The 18,667-nt window shown below is 30.8% G+C and overlaps 1 protein-coding gene across 1 annotated transcript in view; it reads right to left on the bottom strand.

Annotated features, from left to right (window-relative positions):
* Window positions 1–18,667, bottom strand: part of LOC126744564 (gamma-aminobutyric acid type B receptor subunit 1) — a 371,298-nt gene that overhangs the window by 5,066 nt on the left and 347,565 nt on the right. The window contains exons 10-11 of the mRNA XM_050452020.1: window positions 17,972–18,122; window positions 5,374–5,623 (exon numbers count right to left, since the gene is read on the bottom strand). Coding sequence (XP_050307977.1) covers window positions 5,374–5,623; window positions 17,972–18,122 — 401 coding nt within the window. The remainder of the gene's footprint in view (window positions 1–5,373; window positions 5,624–17,971; window positions 18,123–18,667) is intronic.

The raw sequence follows: 18,667 nt of genomic DNA, 5'->3' as shown, positions 1-18,667 counted from the left end.
TTTAAACTCTTCGCCACATTCACTTTGTATTGCATAGGAAATTTGAACTTGATTTTCGTCCCCTGAGTTTCCTCAGATGAGGGTTTCCATCTAAGCTGCTATGGCTATTCAAACTACTTTCTATGTTCTTGTATATGTATACTGCGCTAGCTTCAACCTAAAATTATTTCTTTACAGGGCATATGAAGCTATAAATATAGAGTTATTTATTTCCAACTTAGTAGATATGCTCGAATTTGTAGATTCTTACAGATTTTAAATCAAATACCCGAGGCATGTTTATAAAGTAAGGGACGTTTGGCTACATGAGAATATATACTCATACAGAAAACATTTTATTGTCACTTTTAGTTAGCTGAAAACTTACTTTACTTCCATATATATGTTAAACTCATATCCTAAATTTGCTAATTCGCCGAAATTAATACGATATGATCACGGGCAAATGATCAATTACCGAATAAATGGTCTATTTCGGCATTCGAGTAACGCGGTTTGCACATTTCGCTAATTGAGTAACCTGGACTTACTCAAACGCCGTATATTAATTTGTTTTGGCAGGTTATTATTTTTATTTTACTACCACTACCATAACACTTGCTGCTGCATTTAATATTGCTTGATTTACAGTTACACTTTTTATTTTGGCTATGTTTCTTGCAATCACACTTTACAAATCCTTGTTTTGACCTAATTTCCTTAGCAGCGATCTGTTGCATGGAAGATGACGTTAAGGGAATATCTGCTGCCTACACAAATGTACTTTGAGATAACTGTAGGTAGAATTTGGATTAAGATACATACAAAATTTAAAACTAAAATTATACTCACTCGAAAATTATTTCTTATATTCGGTTTGATGTTTTTAATTTATAAAATCCTTTTTCTTCAGACATAACTACAGCCAGAATATTTCTTGGTGCCACGCCTCCTTTATCTTCATCGGGAATTTTTATACATACATTTTCTCTAACAGACACCTTATCTGTTGGCCATTTCAATCCATGTATACATGTAGTTCTATTTTGCTCCAATAATTTTGTTCGACCACTTATTTTTTTAAAACAAAAAAATATATAGTGAATGAAAAATCAATATTAACCTTGGAACAGCACAGTTATTTTATCTTACGTACACTGCACAGTGGGGTCTCGGAAACCCCACTTGTTTTTACGTTTAAATAACTATTATTCAATGTTTTTTTTAATGTGTGGATTACAGAACAAAAAACGTTGTTTTATTACCAGTAAATATTTATTAAAAGAAAATTCATAGAAGTACAAAAATAAAAATAAAAAATATTTTTATTTTTGGCAATATATTTTTATAGTAGGCAAGTGCCTTCTCTTGCATTTTTTACCAATATAAATTGCCATAACAAAAAAATATACATAAAATATCAACAAAATGTAACTAGTCTCTCAAAAAACCTTAAAACTATAGGAAAAACCTAAATTTTGTAACGAGAAAAGTATTTTGTTTTCTTAGCCAGGCACTTTTTGTTCTGACACTCACAACATAGTTCAGCCCTATGCTCCAAACAGTATGGTTTGTGGCACATTGCACAGGCAAAATTTGTTTTTCGATCTTTACCACATGGAGAAAAGCAGCATCTGACCTTTTTAGGCAAATTAACATCGAAACGTTCCCTTTGAGGTTCATCTACTCTTAATATTTCGCTTATTTTTAGACGTAGCGAGGTTTGCAAATTGGTAACTTGTAAGCGTTCCTTTAGGTGCGGTTCGATTAGTGCCATTGAAAGTTCTTTTAGAAATGTTTTTCTATTGTTTTTTCTTTCTTCTTTCCATTGAGGATTTGCAAGTGAAAATAGTACCATAGCATTTATTCCGCTAGCATCCAATATATTAAAAAACATTCTAAGAGGCCAGCGTCTGGTTTTCCGAGAAGTGGTGTAAGAATGACACATCTGATCAAAGGTGTCTGTACCACCTTTGGTTTCATTATAGGAATGTATAAGGTTTGGTTTTCCAATTACAGTACTAAGTGACAAATCAGGATGCAAAGTTGATAAAAGCAGTACCGTTTTATTTTCCTTTGGTGTGTATGAAACTAAGGTTTTGTTTCTGTCAAAAGCAAATAAGGATGTGCCTACATCTTTTTTCTGTATAAACTTCAGAGGTATTTCTCTTTTATTTTTTTGCAAAGTTCCAAGGATCATTAGGTGATACTGTTCCAACATTTGTTCACTTAGAGGTATTGACGTGAACCCATTATAAAGTGAGTACCGTGTATTGGTTCAGAAAGTTTTCTAACATAATATGTATATACTGGCTCATTTTTCTCAACATTAACTTTTCCAACGTATGGGATAGCATTGAGCACATAAAATGTTTTTGAATCGTTAATCATCATCATTTTGATTTCATATTTATCTGGCTTGCTTACCATGTATATGCGAAATGGACATTTTCCTCGATAACTCACAAGCTGTTTATCAATGGTGCAGTTCTCATAGGGCGTATAGTATGATTTGCAGTTATTTATAAAAATATCCCATATTTGTCAAATATGAGTAAACTTGTCTATCAGTTTTCTAGCATTTCTGTCCATTTTATCGTCAAATCTTAGACAAGGAGCTATAAACTGAAATCTTTGCTGGGGCAAGGTTGCCTGAAATAGTGCATTGCCGTACTTTATTGACCAAAGTTCATCTAAATTACAATTTGAGACAAGTAACGCACCAGCAAGATACAGTAGACCAATTAATGCCTTCAATTCTGTCGTATTAGTTATTTTTTTGTAACTCTGACACAAATTTACAGAATACTGTAAATTCTTAATTCTGTAATTCTGTAAATACTGTAAATCTGTGACTCTGAGGCAAGCCGCTCTGACATTTCCTACGAATTTCCTGATTGGTATGCAGTGCAATTATGTCCAAAATCTCCTCGGTGAACAGTAAATTCCATGATTTGACAGGGCTGTGAACATTTCTTGCCTCTTTCTTTGGGCCGGGCAAATGTAAAACAATGTTGTCTCGTCTTGGACGCCCTTAGCGTGCTGGCGCCTGTGTGGTCCAACGGTGCCCATTTTTTCCAAGTATACTGGTGACATTTCTTTATAACGTACTAGGGCCTCCTTGTTCTTCCTCTTCATCTTCACTTTGTTCATTATCGGCGTCAGACTGTTGTTCAAGAACATCGTTTTCTTCTTCATCTGATAAGTCTCCAAAAATATCTTCAATGATCTCGGGTTGTTCTTCATTTGTCCACAGATTTTCAGCTTCAAACTCTATCTCTTTTTCCGTTAACTTACGACGATTTTCTCTCTTAGAACTATCCATATTAGGAAATGACAAAAAAATCACCTCGAAACTTTAACAGTCGTTAACTGCACACTGGGGTCTGACGTACCCACAGATCCACTAATATCGTAATTTCAAAGTAATGGATAAACGTATTCAGCATAGCGACTGGCTCTTAACGCGGTCGGCTCTCTACTAAATTTACGTGAAACGGTTGATCAAAAAACGCACGCCTGCGTGAGTTACATTAAACAACTTGAGCGCCTGGGTTTCTTCAACTCAAAATAGATAATAGATAATTTCTCTTTATCTTCCTCTCCCTGCAACTTTTCAACAATTTGTCGTGGTAAATCAGAGTCCTAAGACCTATTCCTTTTGATCCGGACAAATTTTAAACCTCCAGTCCATTTGGTCGAATTATTTTCACTCATCCAAGAAACCTTGGCTTTGAAAATGACGTGGCTTTGCGTAAACAATTTTTGAGTCAAACGTCTGCAAAACTGATGATTACTGCATTTACAAATTCTCTACCATTATCGCTATGGAGTATACACGGTGCACCAATTTATGCAGAATATATCCATCAAATTCTAAGCCATTTCCTCAGCTGTTTTTGTTTTCAAAGGTCAGAAAAACAGAAGTTTGGTAAGGTGATTTTGATAATTTAATATAAAACTTAATTCTCCATCGTTCTTAGATTTCAAATCTCTAAGACCAACTTTTATTAAACTGGTTAGATAGAAGTGGCTTTGTAACCAGACCTTGTAAACATCATTTCAAATTTTTGTCAATAATGCTTCTACTAATATTACAATACCTTTTACTTAGCTCTTTTTCCATGCCGAGGGTTGAATCCACTGTCTTAATGAGGTTTCTCCAAAACCTCTTTTCTTTTTTGTATTAATTTTTCCACTTCCTTAATGCTAAGCATCGCAAAAATTTTTAATCTGCGATGATTTATTGTGGTAAGTTTTTAGTTTTTCATTATTTCATTAGCTTTCTTTTACTTCACAAATAGGTTCATTATATTTTTGTTCAGATAAAGGCAAAGTAAAATTATTATTTGGCGTATTAATATACTCTGATACCTTCTCATAGCATACAGATTTATCTACAAATGATTTCACTGTTTCAGTCTTGTTAGATCATTAGATTTACCATTAAAACACAAATTTGATTCAAGATCATTAAATTTAAACTCAAAATACAAACAATTAACCAACAATAACCCATTAGGTTTTTGCATATAAGGATACAAACTGGTTATTAGTAATTTTAAAATGAATAATATTTTTTTTAAGATTTGGCGAACTTAATAAACTATAAATAATTTTAATTTATACTGAGGCAATTAGAGGGCATGTCGAACATTTACTGGCAAATATGCATACTTCTTATTTACAGCATAAAATATCTTTAATAAAACATTTTAAATAGTTTATGAATGCGATTTTTTTTTTATTTCCTTTAAAAATTTTAAATGTAAATATCTCGAGAATATCGATTTGTAGCATTTTTTGAATTCTAGCGAGATTTTTGCAGTAGTTATAGCTATTTAGAGCATTACTATTTGCAAATGAAAAATAACATTATGTCTAAAAAAAATACGGAATTTAAATAAAATCTAAATGTTACTAGTAGCGCCCTTTATTACATAATTTTAAAAAAAGGTTAATTTTAGGATTTTCCATATTAAAAAAAATTAATTCCAAGATTTGTTTTAAACCAAGAATAAATGTTAAATTTACCAATGCCAAAATGAAAAAAATACATTAAGTTTTACATCACTTTGTCTTTGGTTTTCGAGCTGGTAAAGTTTATCTTAACTTATTTTTTTCAGATATACTATTTAATTATTTACCAATATTTATGCGACATCCTGTATGAAAATATTTTTACAATATAGATCTAAGAAACTTTATTTGTTATATATTCTATTGAAAGGTTCATAAATTATTAACGAATTTTTAAATTTTTTGCACACATTTACATCTTATAGTTACATCGATAGTTTACATCAATTTAAATTAAACCTGCTTATTTAAGACATAATTTACTTTACTGTAAAACCGAAACTTTGTTAAGTGCAGTTAGAAAGGGGGCCTTACCATCCTATTTTTGGGGTCAGTTTTGGCTTTAGTACTTAGCCGATGAACCCTCCAGACTTTGCTAAACATCGCACCGAACGAGAGGGTGAATCCGATAGCCAGGAGCCAGGATCTGGACTGGCAAATGCAGGGAAACGTATCCGGAGTCACAAATCGGCCGTCCAGACCGAGTAGAAACACCGAAGTTAAACATACAATTATGCCGAAGAGCATTATCGTGTTACATACTGGATGAGACGATTGGATTACTCTGAAATAATAAAATATATAATTATGTTTTGTTAATCTGTTTCGGTATTACTATATATCTTGGGAAATGGTATAATAAAAAATTTCTTATTAATACTTTAATAATATGGCACTAATAGGAAATTAACCTGCAACTGCTGATCATTTATGAAATCCCCATTGGTTTCTAAGTAAACACAATTTTTTTAGTAGGATGCAAAAAATAAAAATGTTTTCTTTGCACGGTCTCTTTCCAGCAATGAAGTCATTTAAATTCCCTGGAGAAATGAACATTGGCGGTATAAAGTGACCCGTGCTGCATTTAGACGACAGCAAACAAAAGAAATATTTTCAACTTACTGTTGTCCCGTAGGAGCAAGGAGTTTATTAGGTTTGTGTATGTTTGTAATACTTGTATCGTCAACTTTAATTAGTGAAAAGCCACTAGTATTTTTTATTAAAGTTCTTAGCATTCTTTTAATTTTTTTTTATTTAGCTTTAGCACATTTCAAAGTAGACTTTAACTTAACTAGGCAAGTTATTACATAAAAAAAGAACTGCCAAAGCCGACAAAGGTTCTTGCATTATGATAATTAGAAGATTGGACTATATTGCAAGAGTTGGGGTTTTATTAGACTTAAATATTTTTCGAAAGCTCAGCTGTATTGTAATCATTAAAATCTATGTTAATTTAATGATATTTTAGTAAATTTTTGGTTTTGGTGTATGTATCAACCCTACATGGTACGCTATATGGAACTCGAGTATTAACCATTACTACCTTAGGGGAATTATATAAAATTATTATCTGGCTATGATTACTAAAGTAAAGTATTTTAGCCTAATATGTTAAATCTAAAGGCTGTTTTACATTAATTGTATAATAACACTATCCGCTTATGGACCTACTTTTATAGATTTTTTATGTTTTTGCGTGAATAAATAAAAAATTTTTTTTTAATGTTCGTTTCAATAAATAAGGACATTATAGCAACGTATTTCATTATTATTAAGTGTCTTTAAATTTTGTTGGTAGGTTAAAAATAAAATGATAGAAACAAAAACAAGTTTAGATTAAAGATAATACTTAATTTAATTAATTAGTTGATTTTAAATTAATTAAATTAAGAAAAATAATTCTTCAGTTAATATTATCATTCCAAAAAAATTACCCTTATTAATTTAAGCAATAAGTACTACAAATAAAAAAAACTTAATAATACAAATTTTCCTAAAACCAAACAAGGAGAGGAGAACGCCGTTGTTATGTGTTAAGGAAAGCAACCCCATTCGACCTGTGGTATCCTTTACTAACTCACCAGTATATAATTATTGTCTCAATATTTTTAGAGAAACCCTTTAATTTGAAAATCCGTATTCCATCAAAAATTCATTTAATTTTGCTAATTGTCTTATAAATTTTAATTTACAGAATTTTTCCATTTTAATTTTCCTTAATGTTTAAAGTTTTTTTAGTTTCCCTCCAAAAGACTGTGTTTTCCTTCAAAAGAGACTACGCTATAATCACTTTAAGAGATCGTGATAGATAAGTTAATAATTCTTATAAGCAATTTTTAACAAGCAATAATATCAAGTGGCTTTTCTTCCATACAATCTGTAAGAGATGACATTTTTATAATATAGAGTGACGAACATTTGTCTTATTTTCTTAATAATGTTTCTTATTTACACCATGTTATACAGTTTACATTGGAAAGAGCGAATACTGGTAAGTTCCTTCTTCTTGACCTAATGATAATAGGTAAAGATAACAGGCGTGAATTTGGAATTTATAAGAAGTCTTGAATTTCTTCTAACTCCCAACATTCGCCCAAACTTTCATCTTTAAAATCCTTTTTTTACAAGATGTTCAGTTTACAGTAATAAAACCCTCATTCATTAACTTTTTGCTTAGGGTTAATATTTTATCATCCACCGTGGGTATCATTTTCATTACATCTCTTTCTCTATTATTCCTGGAAAATGATTGTGAGCTATAGGCAAATAGACTGCCAGAATTCAAAGGATTCTCGCTGAGTTGGTGGCTTAGTTTTAACATTAGTATTTTCCTGAAAATATTCATCTTTCCTTAAGGTTTTTTGCTCTATTGTCCTTATTGGTATCCTGTTAGTTGGCTTATTTCTTATCTAGTACTTTTGCCTTGGGATGCTCGACCTTACTCGATCAAACCCTCTTTTTACTTGGATAAATCCATTATCATCTTTCTTCCTACAATTGATATGCCACAATTTGACACATCAAATATATAATTTTCTAACTCGTCACACATTTTTCTCCATTTTTCGACTATTTTTTTGTTGTTTTATAAATCTAGTTTAGTAAGTTAAGAGACCTTTTTTGGCTTGTTTGTATACGTTTTTTGTGCGTGCACGTTGATCTGGATCTCTAGATCTTTGGTATTCCCTTCTTTTACTTCTTGCAATATCTATTTTTGCTTCTACTTCCTCCGTCCACCAGTAAGGCATTTTGTATTCTTCAGAGCTTCTTACCCTTGAGGTACTTTTTTTATATGCCATCCTAATTATATTACTATACTTTACAATGTTAGTCGAGTTTGCGATTTGTTGAATTGTGTGGTCACCAATTGTATTGGTTTTTTTAGACCTCTTCATTTAGGTAAACTTTTTATAGATTTTGCGCATACAAATGTTAGATCAATGAAAGACACTTCATTCTATCTTTCCAAGGTTGGTAATGTCCCGTCATTAAGTACATGTAAGTCAAGAGCTAGAATCCATTTTAGTAAAGTTTTTCTCCTTCTACCTGTAACATCGCTCCCCCCCAGTACATGTTTTTAGCGTTAAAATCTCCTATTAACACAGTTTTTTGGTGGTATTACTTTTTCCAATTTCTATTTCTAATTCCGCCTGGCATTTTTCAAACTCTGTGTAAGAGCAATTTGGACTGAAATATACACTGTTTTGTCATGTCAGTTTCTATATTTACATAAAATTCCCCTTGATTATATCTTAATACATTGTTGGCTTAGATTCATTATTGCTGTGAGACTTTGGTTATGGTAGATGTGCCACCGGTCTTAACATTTACACTTATGTGACTCACTTATAGCAATTAAATCGCTTTTATCTTTTATAGCTCTTAGTGTTGCCATAGCGTGGGCTAATATTTAGTTGCATAATTTTTAGAGCCATTATTTTTTATACATTTTCTCTTCTTTCGTTACTTTTAGCCAATTTTTGCACGGACTTTTTAAATGCCTGACAAATCCCTGATCCGCTCACATGGTAACTATTTTCGCATTAAGGACAAAAAGATTCATTTGCGCAATTTAATTTCTGATGTCTTTTCTGCAGGCATTTTAGGCACAAATTTATTCTTTCTACTCCTTTAAATTCTATACCTCGATGCCCAAACTCCCAACATCTGAAACATTTCACAGCCTCCAACCTTTCTATCACTCGCACATATTGAAACAATACCTTCTCTGCCTTTTCTCACAATAGTGATAATAGTGATGGCATCATCAGGATCCATTCTTATGGTAGCCATTTGGTTGCTATTTTGCATTGATCTGACCGATTTTACCTCGATAATTTTAGGATTCTTAAGGTTTCTACTTTCGCGTAGCTCCCGCTCTATTTCTTCCTTGTTTGCTATAATGTCAATATCTCTAATATGTAAAATTTTTGTTAGCCTATTTAATAGAATTTTGATTTTATGTTCCCCCTAAAGCACCTCTTGTATATGATTTCTTAATATTCCTGCTCCTCCTCGTTCCTGCCCTTCAGTTATTATAAGGTCTTCTTTTGCTGTTTGTCTGCCATTTAAAATTTTATTACCTTGTTTTTTTCCTTAACTTTTTTCTTCAGCAATTTCAATGTATCTACATATGTTCCATTGCCTTGTTCTATTATCATTGCTTGTTGTCATTCCTTTGGTGTACTATTAGCATTCCCAGTTTTCCATACGCAAAAAGAGGTCTTATCTCCGTAGAAGATTGCGTCTGCCATTTTTTAAATTGTCGGCTTGGTTCATGCCAGGCGGTTGGACTATTGTAATATCCAACTTTTGCCTCTGCGTTTTCTCTTATGTAATTTAATAGATCGAATATATCTATATTGGTTCTGCCATCTTGCTTACTATGATCAAAAAATGCAAAACACTCTACCAGTATTCTATCATCTTTCTTTATGGTAGAATTTTGCTCGATTGTTGTAATTTTGCCTCCTTCGCTTCCCTTTTGTCTTCCTTATAATACTTCCGGGTATCTCTTACAGTTTCGAGTTCGGTTTGCTTAGCTTATGTCGCAGAACAGAATAAGAAGTCTCAATTTATTTTAGAAGGCATCCATGAATTCATGAACGTGTTATTGTCCGATCAATGTGTTGAATAAGGTTTAGCGTAGCGAAAAATGGCTTTAATCTCTTAGGCGTTCATAGGTTTTAGAATCTTCAGTCATTGTTTAAACCTAAATATTTAATTGAGCCAGTCTTTTATAGCGGTGTAAGGGGTAAGCCAATACAGAAAAGCCACTCCCAATAAGAACCTCTCCAGCACGTGATGCACCCTCCTAAATAACCAACGAGGCTCTGTCAAACTAAATGAAATCAACATGCCAATAAGAGACTTTAATACCAAAGGGAGTATGAGGGCACAGTATGAACTGTGATTGAAAACTATGGCCTAGGTGACAAAAACGAAAGATTAATCCAGTATTGTGGAGAAAACAATTTCCCTATTAAAAACACATGTGATAAGTGACTACACCGTCGCCTCTATACTTGGACGTCACTTTAAGATAATGATCAATTGTACGCAGCCAAATTGATTATATCATGATTAATCATAAATTCAAGATAACCAGTGTTACTACAATTCTAGATCGTGATATCGAATCAGATTGCAACTTATAGTAAGGGCCAATATCTCGCTACGTATGTCTAGAGCTTAAAGAAAAAATAAGAAGAAAAGATTATTAATACACAAACATAGTCAGAATTAGTACACACAATACATAAATAATCAACTTGACACCATCAATTCAGTTAGTGATGTTAAGGGATGTTGGTATAAAAAACGCTTTTAATTTAAAGCAAGTCATTACTGAGTCTATACGACATAATTTTACCACAAAAACTTTGAGTCTTATTGATCTAATATTAACTAATCAAACCTCCATAATAAAAAAATCGGGCTCTATAAATATATCAGAAAATATAACTGACCACAGTATTAGATTTTCCTATGAATAATAATAGCATTAAACGAATTCAATATAGAAATTACAAAAATATAGATTTGAATCAGAAACATTTGGATGCAAGTCAATTAAATTGGGATCAAATTTATTACACACCTGATATAGGTAAGAAAATTGAAATTTGCAATAAAAATATAGTGTATTTAATAAACAGGCATGCACCTCTTTTAATTAGAAATATACGCGATAAACCATTTACGCCGTGGATTACCAATAATATTAAATTGCTCATAAAGGAAAGGGATAAAGCCCACCGTAAATATTTAAAACAAAGAACTGACGCACGCTTGCAATATTACAGACAAATTATAAGGAATTACACAAAACATGCCATTGCTAGGGAAAAAATTACTTTTCGGGTTTAATTTAATGTCTCAAAAACACGGCAAAGAATTCTGGAGGGACACAAATAATTTAAATCCCCGCCGTAACAAGGATTCTGATCTTCTTGGTACGTTTTCTGATTCAATAGGCTATTAATAACTATTTTACAAATTTGTGTAATACAGCTAATACAACATCTAATGAGAAAATACAATTTTATAAATTACATAAACATGATAAAATCAAATCTGAATTAAAATTTACTTTAATGGATCACTCAATTTTACTTAAAATTGTAAAAACCATTCATTCTAATGAAATTGTTGAAGATTTACATCTCTGTATGCCTTTTTGTTTAAAGCCATTACTTAATATTATGAACAGTTGCATTTTATACAATTTTTATCCTACAATCTGGAAAAAGGCAATGATAAAACCCTTAGCAAAGATCAGTAATCCAAAGGAATTTAAAGACCTCAGGCCTATAAGTTTACTGCCGTTAGTATCCAAAATTTTGGAAAAATGTATTCACCAACAAATTTGGGCATATTAGATCACATTCTTTAAATCCTGAATGCTAGGCGGGTTTTAAAAAGAACTTTAGTATTTCTACTAGTTGGGTTAACCAGAAAAAATTAAGAAAAAAAAACTAACATGTCTTAGGTTGTTAGATTTCAGTAGAGCCTTCGATACTACTTAAAACGATTACACGTTATAGTTTACACTTGATAACGGTTGGAGATACTTACCAACCGAAACGTCGTGTTACATTAAATAAATAAGACAATGCAAGTCCGACAAGATGTTTTCATAAAAAAGGGTGTAAGACAAGTATGCATTTTATCATCGATGTTGTTCTATATTTATTCGGAAAGAGTGTTTTTGTGAGTCGGTTTCAGATAACTTATAGTAATTAAAGTGAATGGGACACATATATAAATAATATCAGATATGCAGATGATACTGTAATATTGGCGGATAATGCAAACAAACTCTACGAATTATTAAATAACACGAAACAAGCACAAGACTAGGCCTAAAAATTAGTATTAAAAAAAAAAACGAAATTTATGGTCGGAAGTAAAACTGATATTCCGCATAACAAAATTCAGGTAAATGAGAAGAATGTTGAACACGTGACTTAACATAAGTATCTGAGATGAACCAAAAAATCTGAACTTCAAACTAAGATACAGAACTCTAAAATATTACGTTTGATTAATTCTTTTATACGGTGTGGAGACCTGGTCATTAAAAGAAAATTTCATAAATAAATAGGAAGCATTCGAGATGTAGTGTCTCAGAAAAATGCTTAAAATATCATGGGTAGACGACATAAGAAATTAAAAAATTCTTCGTAAAGAAAAAATAGAAGACCGTGTGTTTTTTGAAGTAATAAAACGTAAAAAAATATCATACTTAGGACATATTATGAGTGGAGAACACTATAAATTACAACGCCTTATCCCTTAAGGTAAGATCGAAGGAAGAAAGAGGAAAATAGGAAGAAGAAAGCTTTTGTAGTTGCGGAATATTAGACAATGGACTAGAATAAGTAGTTTTGAAGAACTTCAAAATGATAGAATTTCCAGAAATTTTTTATAATTTAGCTTAGAGTTAATAGATAGATGGTTAATATTAATTATCATTCTCCGATCTATTAAACGTTTTTTAGTAAAGTGTACAAGTCCGGAATGGATTTCTATAAAAGCTTGATGTAATATTGCTGTTACTACGACAGTTATTATTTCAACTTCAGTTACTTTGTTTATTATGTTATTATTATTTATTTTATACGTTATTATAGTTGGTGAAATAATGCTAATTAACAGTCCGGGGAATTATCAACAAAATATTTATTTTAATTAAGTTACCAAGCCACGATACAAAAAGCTCTATATAAAATTACAGCATACTAGTATTTGCCTAGCCCCAACTGGTATCTTTGTTCAGTTACAAATTACGCCCTTTATTTGGATACGTAATATTTAACCGGACCTGCAAGAACAATAAAAATAAAAAGCTCCGGGTATGTTTTAAAAGCAGTGCTGAATTATTTCACCGCCGGTGTAGCATAGACAATAACACAAAAAGAAACGTGGAGAATTCGTCAGCTGAGATCGCCGGCCACGAAAGAAAAGAGAGTTTATTCATTGAAATACAATAGCGCCTTGACACGGCCCACATAATATAACGAGGAAAAGACCTTAAAAGAGAGTTGTTCTTTAAATTGAACTTGTCTGTCTGGATCTCGCCTTCTGAAAAATCGACCCAGATAATGGCGGTTAAAACGGATTTGTATAGAAGTTTGTGAAGATTGAGCAATTAATATTCTCTTATTTTATTTATCTCTCTTGTTTTTTTTTCATTTATACGAATACGATAGAAGATGATTAAGAACTTTTTTTTTTTAATTAGAGTATAAGTTTGTCTAGCACATCATTTTAGAAGTGCTTCATTAGATATTTTTTTAGATAATGTTTGAGAAATATATGATATCAAATCCATGCAAGAATTCGCATTCTAATTAAAGCAATGTTGAATATTTTATAACATTTGGGGTTATAAGTTTTGCTTTTTGTTCATAAGTAGTTAGTAGGCTATGATAGTTTGCATTATGTTTAAAAATTATTCCACAGAACCTTCTAAATACAGTCCTTCCAACCATATTAAAAAAAACTTTAACCTAGCACAATCAACAGTTTAGCTCAACAAGTACTCATTAATGCGGAAAAAAACATAAGTTTTTAAAAGTCTTAGTCATAAAAAAATAAAAGCAATAAAATCTGTGTGATTAAAATATTGATAGCGCCTAACCATTATTGCATAAAACTAAAAAAAGTCTACTTTATTTTAATTCGGCCTGAATAACTTTTATTTTAAATTAACTCTAAAGATTTAAATAATATTTGTGAACATTGCAAAAATAAGTAGTATGAATAAGGAATCTACGTCGTATTTTTTTGCTACTTCTACATAAGCATTTGATATTATTGCATCAGAGATGTTGCAAGCCAACAAACTGCCCATAGTTCCATGGCAATGCTAATTCTAGCCTTTTAATGTTCTAAGAATATTATTTTTACGGTGTGACCGAAGAAACACGCGCACTCGAAGACTTTTAATAGGTTTTAAAATTTTAAAAGAAAAATTATGATCAAACTATCTCTTTGAGGATTTTAGAAAGTGTGCTCCAAAATTGGAAATCTTAGAGCACTCGTGAAGAAAAAATTTAGAGCACAGGAATTTTCATCGGTCAGGATTATATTTCATCATATAACAAACAAAAACAAAATTCTTACAGCTTATTTAAAGGAGGTAGGGTATCAAAATAAAAAAGCTTATATAAAAAAAAATAGCTGTTAGTGGAAGAAGTAAAATTTAGAGCTGAAACTCCGACCAGATGATTCAAGTCAAAGTAAAACCACGGAAAACAAACATGTGTAGGAGGAGCTAGAAAAGAACAATTAAGCTTAGAACAACCAAAGAAAGAGAAGGAAATTTCTTCGGACAACTTGTTCAACAGATAATCAGGTTAAGCGATCAACTAGGCAAAAAAGTACAAAATCTTAATTTTTCTATTTGTTTTGTCCACTGTGGTATTGTAATAAAATTGTAAGGCTAAAATTGTATATATAATTTTACGTTTATTTTTAGAAATAAAGTTTTTTAAGAACAAATTTTATGCTTTGAATTTATAACATTAGTTAAATAAATTTGTTTTATTTTGCATGATTTTTAACAAAAATATATTTTATCGTCCATTCTTATTTCACTGTATTATCTATAGAATATCTTGCTTTGTGTTATTTTAGTGTTTGAAGGGTTTTATTTAAAAAGTATTTGCTTACTTATTTGTTCGTTTTTTTAATATTAGTTGGTTCTGAGTAGGAAACACAAGAGATATAAAAATAAAATAAACTCTCATATACAAGACTTTGAGATACTGGATCAACTTTCTTTAAATATTAGTATAATTATTTTAATAGAAACGTATCAGATTGCTAATATTAATTCATTTCATAATAATGGTTACAATACGATTTATAATGAATGTGAAATGAACAAGTGTGATGCATTGTTGTTCTTCTCAAGGATACAATGAAATATACTGTAATATCATAGATATGGATCACAATTAAAAGGTTGAAATTAAAATAAACAAAAGCACTGGAGGTAATCTCAATACATATTGTTTACGATTTTTACAATTATTTGATGTTAATGTTAATCAGATTTAAAATTAGAGGTATGAGTCACAATGTTCTTTTTATCACATAGTATAGAGAAATCTAAGTAATCCATTGGCAGAATGGTTCCTTTTTACCGCTTTCTTTGTTGATAATATTAATTTCCCATTCCAGATTAAGATAGCACAGTATATTGAAATATAGAAAATAGATCGAGTCACTATTTTTTCAAAACTACGCCATGTTCAAAAAATGACACCGTACCAACTAAAGCTTTGGTAGTAGTGGTTAGACGTTTATACCAAGAACTTCTATTTACTCTTTTATTCTATTCACAACGAGTCGCTTACACTCTGTTAGAATCAATATGATATCCCTGACTCTTTTTTATTTAATTTTTTTCGTACGAATGAACCTTAAAGTAATCCATTAGCAGGATGGACTGTAAATGGTTTCTGTTTACTACTTTCTTGGTTAGTGATATGAGTCTTTTTATACCATCTATTATCAGTCCTGGGAAGATTAAAATAGTTCACTAGATTTAGGTGCAGAAATTTGTTGAAATCTAGACCATATTTAGGAAATGACACTAATGTGAAAATACCACCTAAAAAATACTAAAAAATCCTATATTTTCTAGTATCTATATCCTATTGCACTAAGTTTGAATTCAACTATAAAATCCATTATAACACCAGACAAAGAGGCTGTTGTTAAAAATTATACCGATTATAAAAATCAAAAAGAAATTTATCTAATGAAAAATGTCAACCTCAAATTTCATTGACAATTTACAATCTTATATTAGAAAAAATACACATACAACAAGACGAATAAAAGAAAATACGCCTAAAAAAAAGTGGATAACAAAAGGTTTAGTTAACCAATTTAATAAGAATAATGAACTATACAAACTACATCTGCAGCAACCACAAAATGAACATTAAAAAAAAATTACAAATAATTACAATCATTTTATCAAAAATTTATGCTAATGAGGCAAAAAAAAATCAATAGTCTTAAGCCAAAAAAAGGAACTAGATTAAATCGCTTGAAGGCCGAAATACTTAAAAAAGTTACATCATGAAATATAGATTATGAAAATAATTAAAAAAAAATAAAATTTATCTAACAGAAAAATTGTTAAGTGAAGTAAAAATTAGATGCGAAAATTATATGTGCAACATATGTTATTGTGGATTATTAAGGATAAAATAAGGTTAGATCACACTAACCATTTTCAGGTTACAAGAAATAGGCAAAATAGATTGCAGATAACAAAAATAAAAAAAGTATTGGTTAACCATATTCTATACAGCTCCAAAAGGTTACAATTTATTTTCTAGTGTTCTACAAGAAAATGTAAAAGAAAAAAGTTTTAAATCTATCTGTTAAATTCTGGATCAAATTATCAAGCTATGACTTTAATAATAAAAGTGACTAACAATTACCACACTGTGACAAAATATTTTATCATCACTAATAAGCTACACAATTGTGCAGCTTCTGTGACTAAACCGTTCATTAGCTCTAAGGTTTCTAAGTATATTTAATTTTATCTTAATTTAAGTAATTTTTATTTTTGGCTTAAAAAACGTATAATAATATTAAGTCATCTAAATAAACTGGATATTTACTATAAGATCTATAATTAGTTTTTATTAGGACACAGAATAATGTGGATGACCAACATCTTATTAAAATCGAGATTATTTGCGACATAGTAATTTCCGTTCTTGGAATGGAATAAGGAAATGGCTAAAGTTTGAAGTTCGCACCTTCAATTTCCCAGGCTATTGATTATAAATTTCATGGAATTATCCGAGATTGTGTTCAGACCACCGAGAGTTATCGGTTTGCGTTTTTGTTAAAAAAAATAAATCAAAAAGTAGCTGGTCTTTTAAAGATATATTTATTTAAACAAAAAGTATTGTTAATATAGGGTCGATAAATATTATATATTTCATTTATTCTTCAAAAGTTTCTAAAGTACTTAGAATCATGTCTCCAAAATTTAGAAATACTAATGCTTGAGCAATTTACGACCCAACGATTTTGTTTATTTATTTATTTTATTTACACCGCTTAAACAGATTTCAAAATCTAATTAACTAGTGCAGAAAACACACATCAACAACTAAAACTTAATTAACTAACTATAATACAACTATACAATAACCACTAATATAATACTTAATTCTAATTTACCAGGCCATGCCATGAAAGGTGCACAGCTTTAAAACCGAATTTAGATAAGTGACAAGTTACAAAGTTCTTTTTGTACTAGTGCGCCGCATTTGCTTGTATAAAAAATGCAAAAATCGTATCCAATAAAATTATGCATTAAAATAAAAAAAAAATGTTTTCTAGGGATTTCTTGTACAGCAGGTGCAGGTTTTATACTAGATATATAGGTACACGTATTTCAATCAAGCGCACTTTTTACCCAATTAGGTAGAAATTTCGTCAAAAGCAGCAAAAGCAAAAAATAAACTCCGACACCCTCGACTCCGCTCGGAAAATTTAATTTAGCCAAAATTGGATTAATACGAGCAGAAAATTAAAACGCTTCTATATTAAAAATTCTATATTAAGCGAAATTAATCCCCTTTACCTCCTGTGTTTGTTCCAGATATTAAAGATGATTAATCCCGTGGCGATTACGATTCCCAGGCTCGAAACGACGCACATGCAAATGAAGAGAGGCAACGAGACCATTCTTAGGGCGCGTCTTATTATTGTACGGTCCTGGGGCACCTTTCCACCTATAAGAAATAATTATAAAATGAATGTAAATTAATTTACACAAAATAAAAGTTTTATGGTAACAACTTTACATACTAATTTTATTTAAAAGACAGATAAAAAGAGTTCCAACCATAAGGTTATTAGAAAGTTTTCTAGTTGCTAGTAACTTATACGCAACGTAGTGCAGACCAATGTTTCGTTGTATATTTATTACCTTGTTCTTCTACTCTATAGCTCTCTCTCCCTTTCTAAAGCCGAGTTAGAGCAAATAGTAGAGGGCGAAGACTTTTGGAAAGACTTCCTCTTTGTTTTCTTAAATATAAATTTGATAACCTAGAGTCGAAGAGGCAGAAAGGAATAAATAGGTTTGTAATGGTTTAATCATTTTATTATTTATTTATTGAAAAATGCAAAAAATGGTAGATAAAAGGTTGGTAATCTTCCCAGGTCGTTATGGTTTCAGGATGTATCTCTAATAAACCTATAAAGTAGGTACGAAATACAAGTGCAGATTTTAGCAGATGCAAAGACGTTTTGCATACCAAGTTCTAAAATCTATTAT

This window comes from Anthonomus grandis, chromosome 14 (genome assembly GCF_022605725.1).
Source record: "Anthonomus grandis grandis chromosome 14, icAntGran1.3, whole genome shotgun sequence".
Classification (NCBI taxonomy): domain Eukaryota; kingdom Metazoa; phylum Arthropoda; class Insecta; order Coleoptera; family Curculionidae; genus Anthonomus; species Anthonomus grandis.
This window is presented reverse-complemented; position numbering and strand designations above follow the sequence as displayed.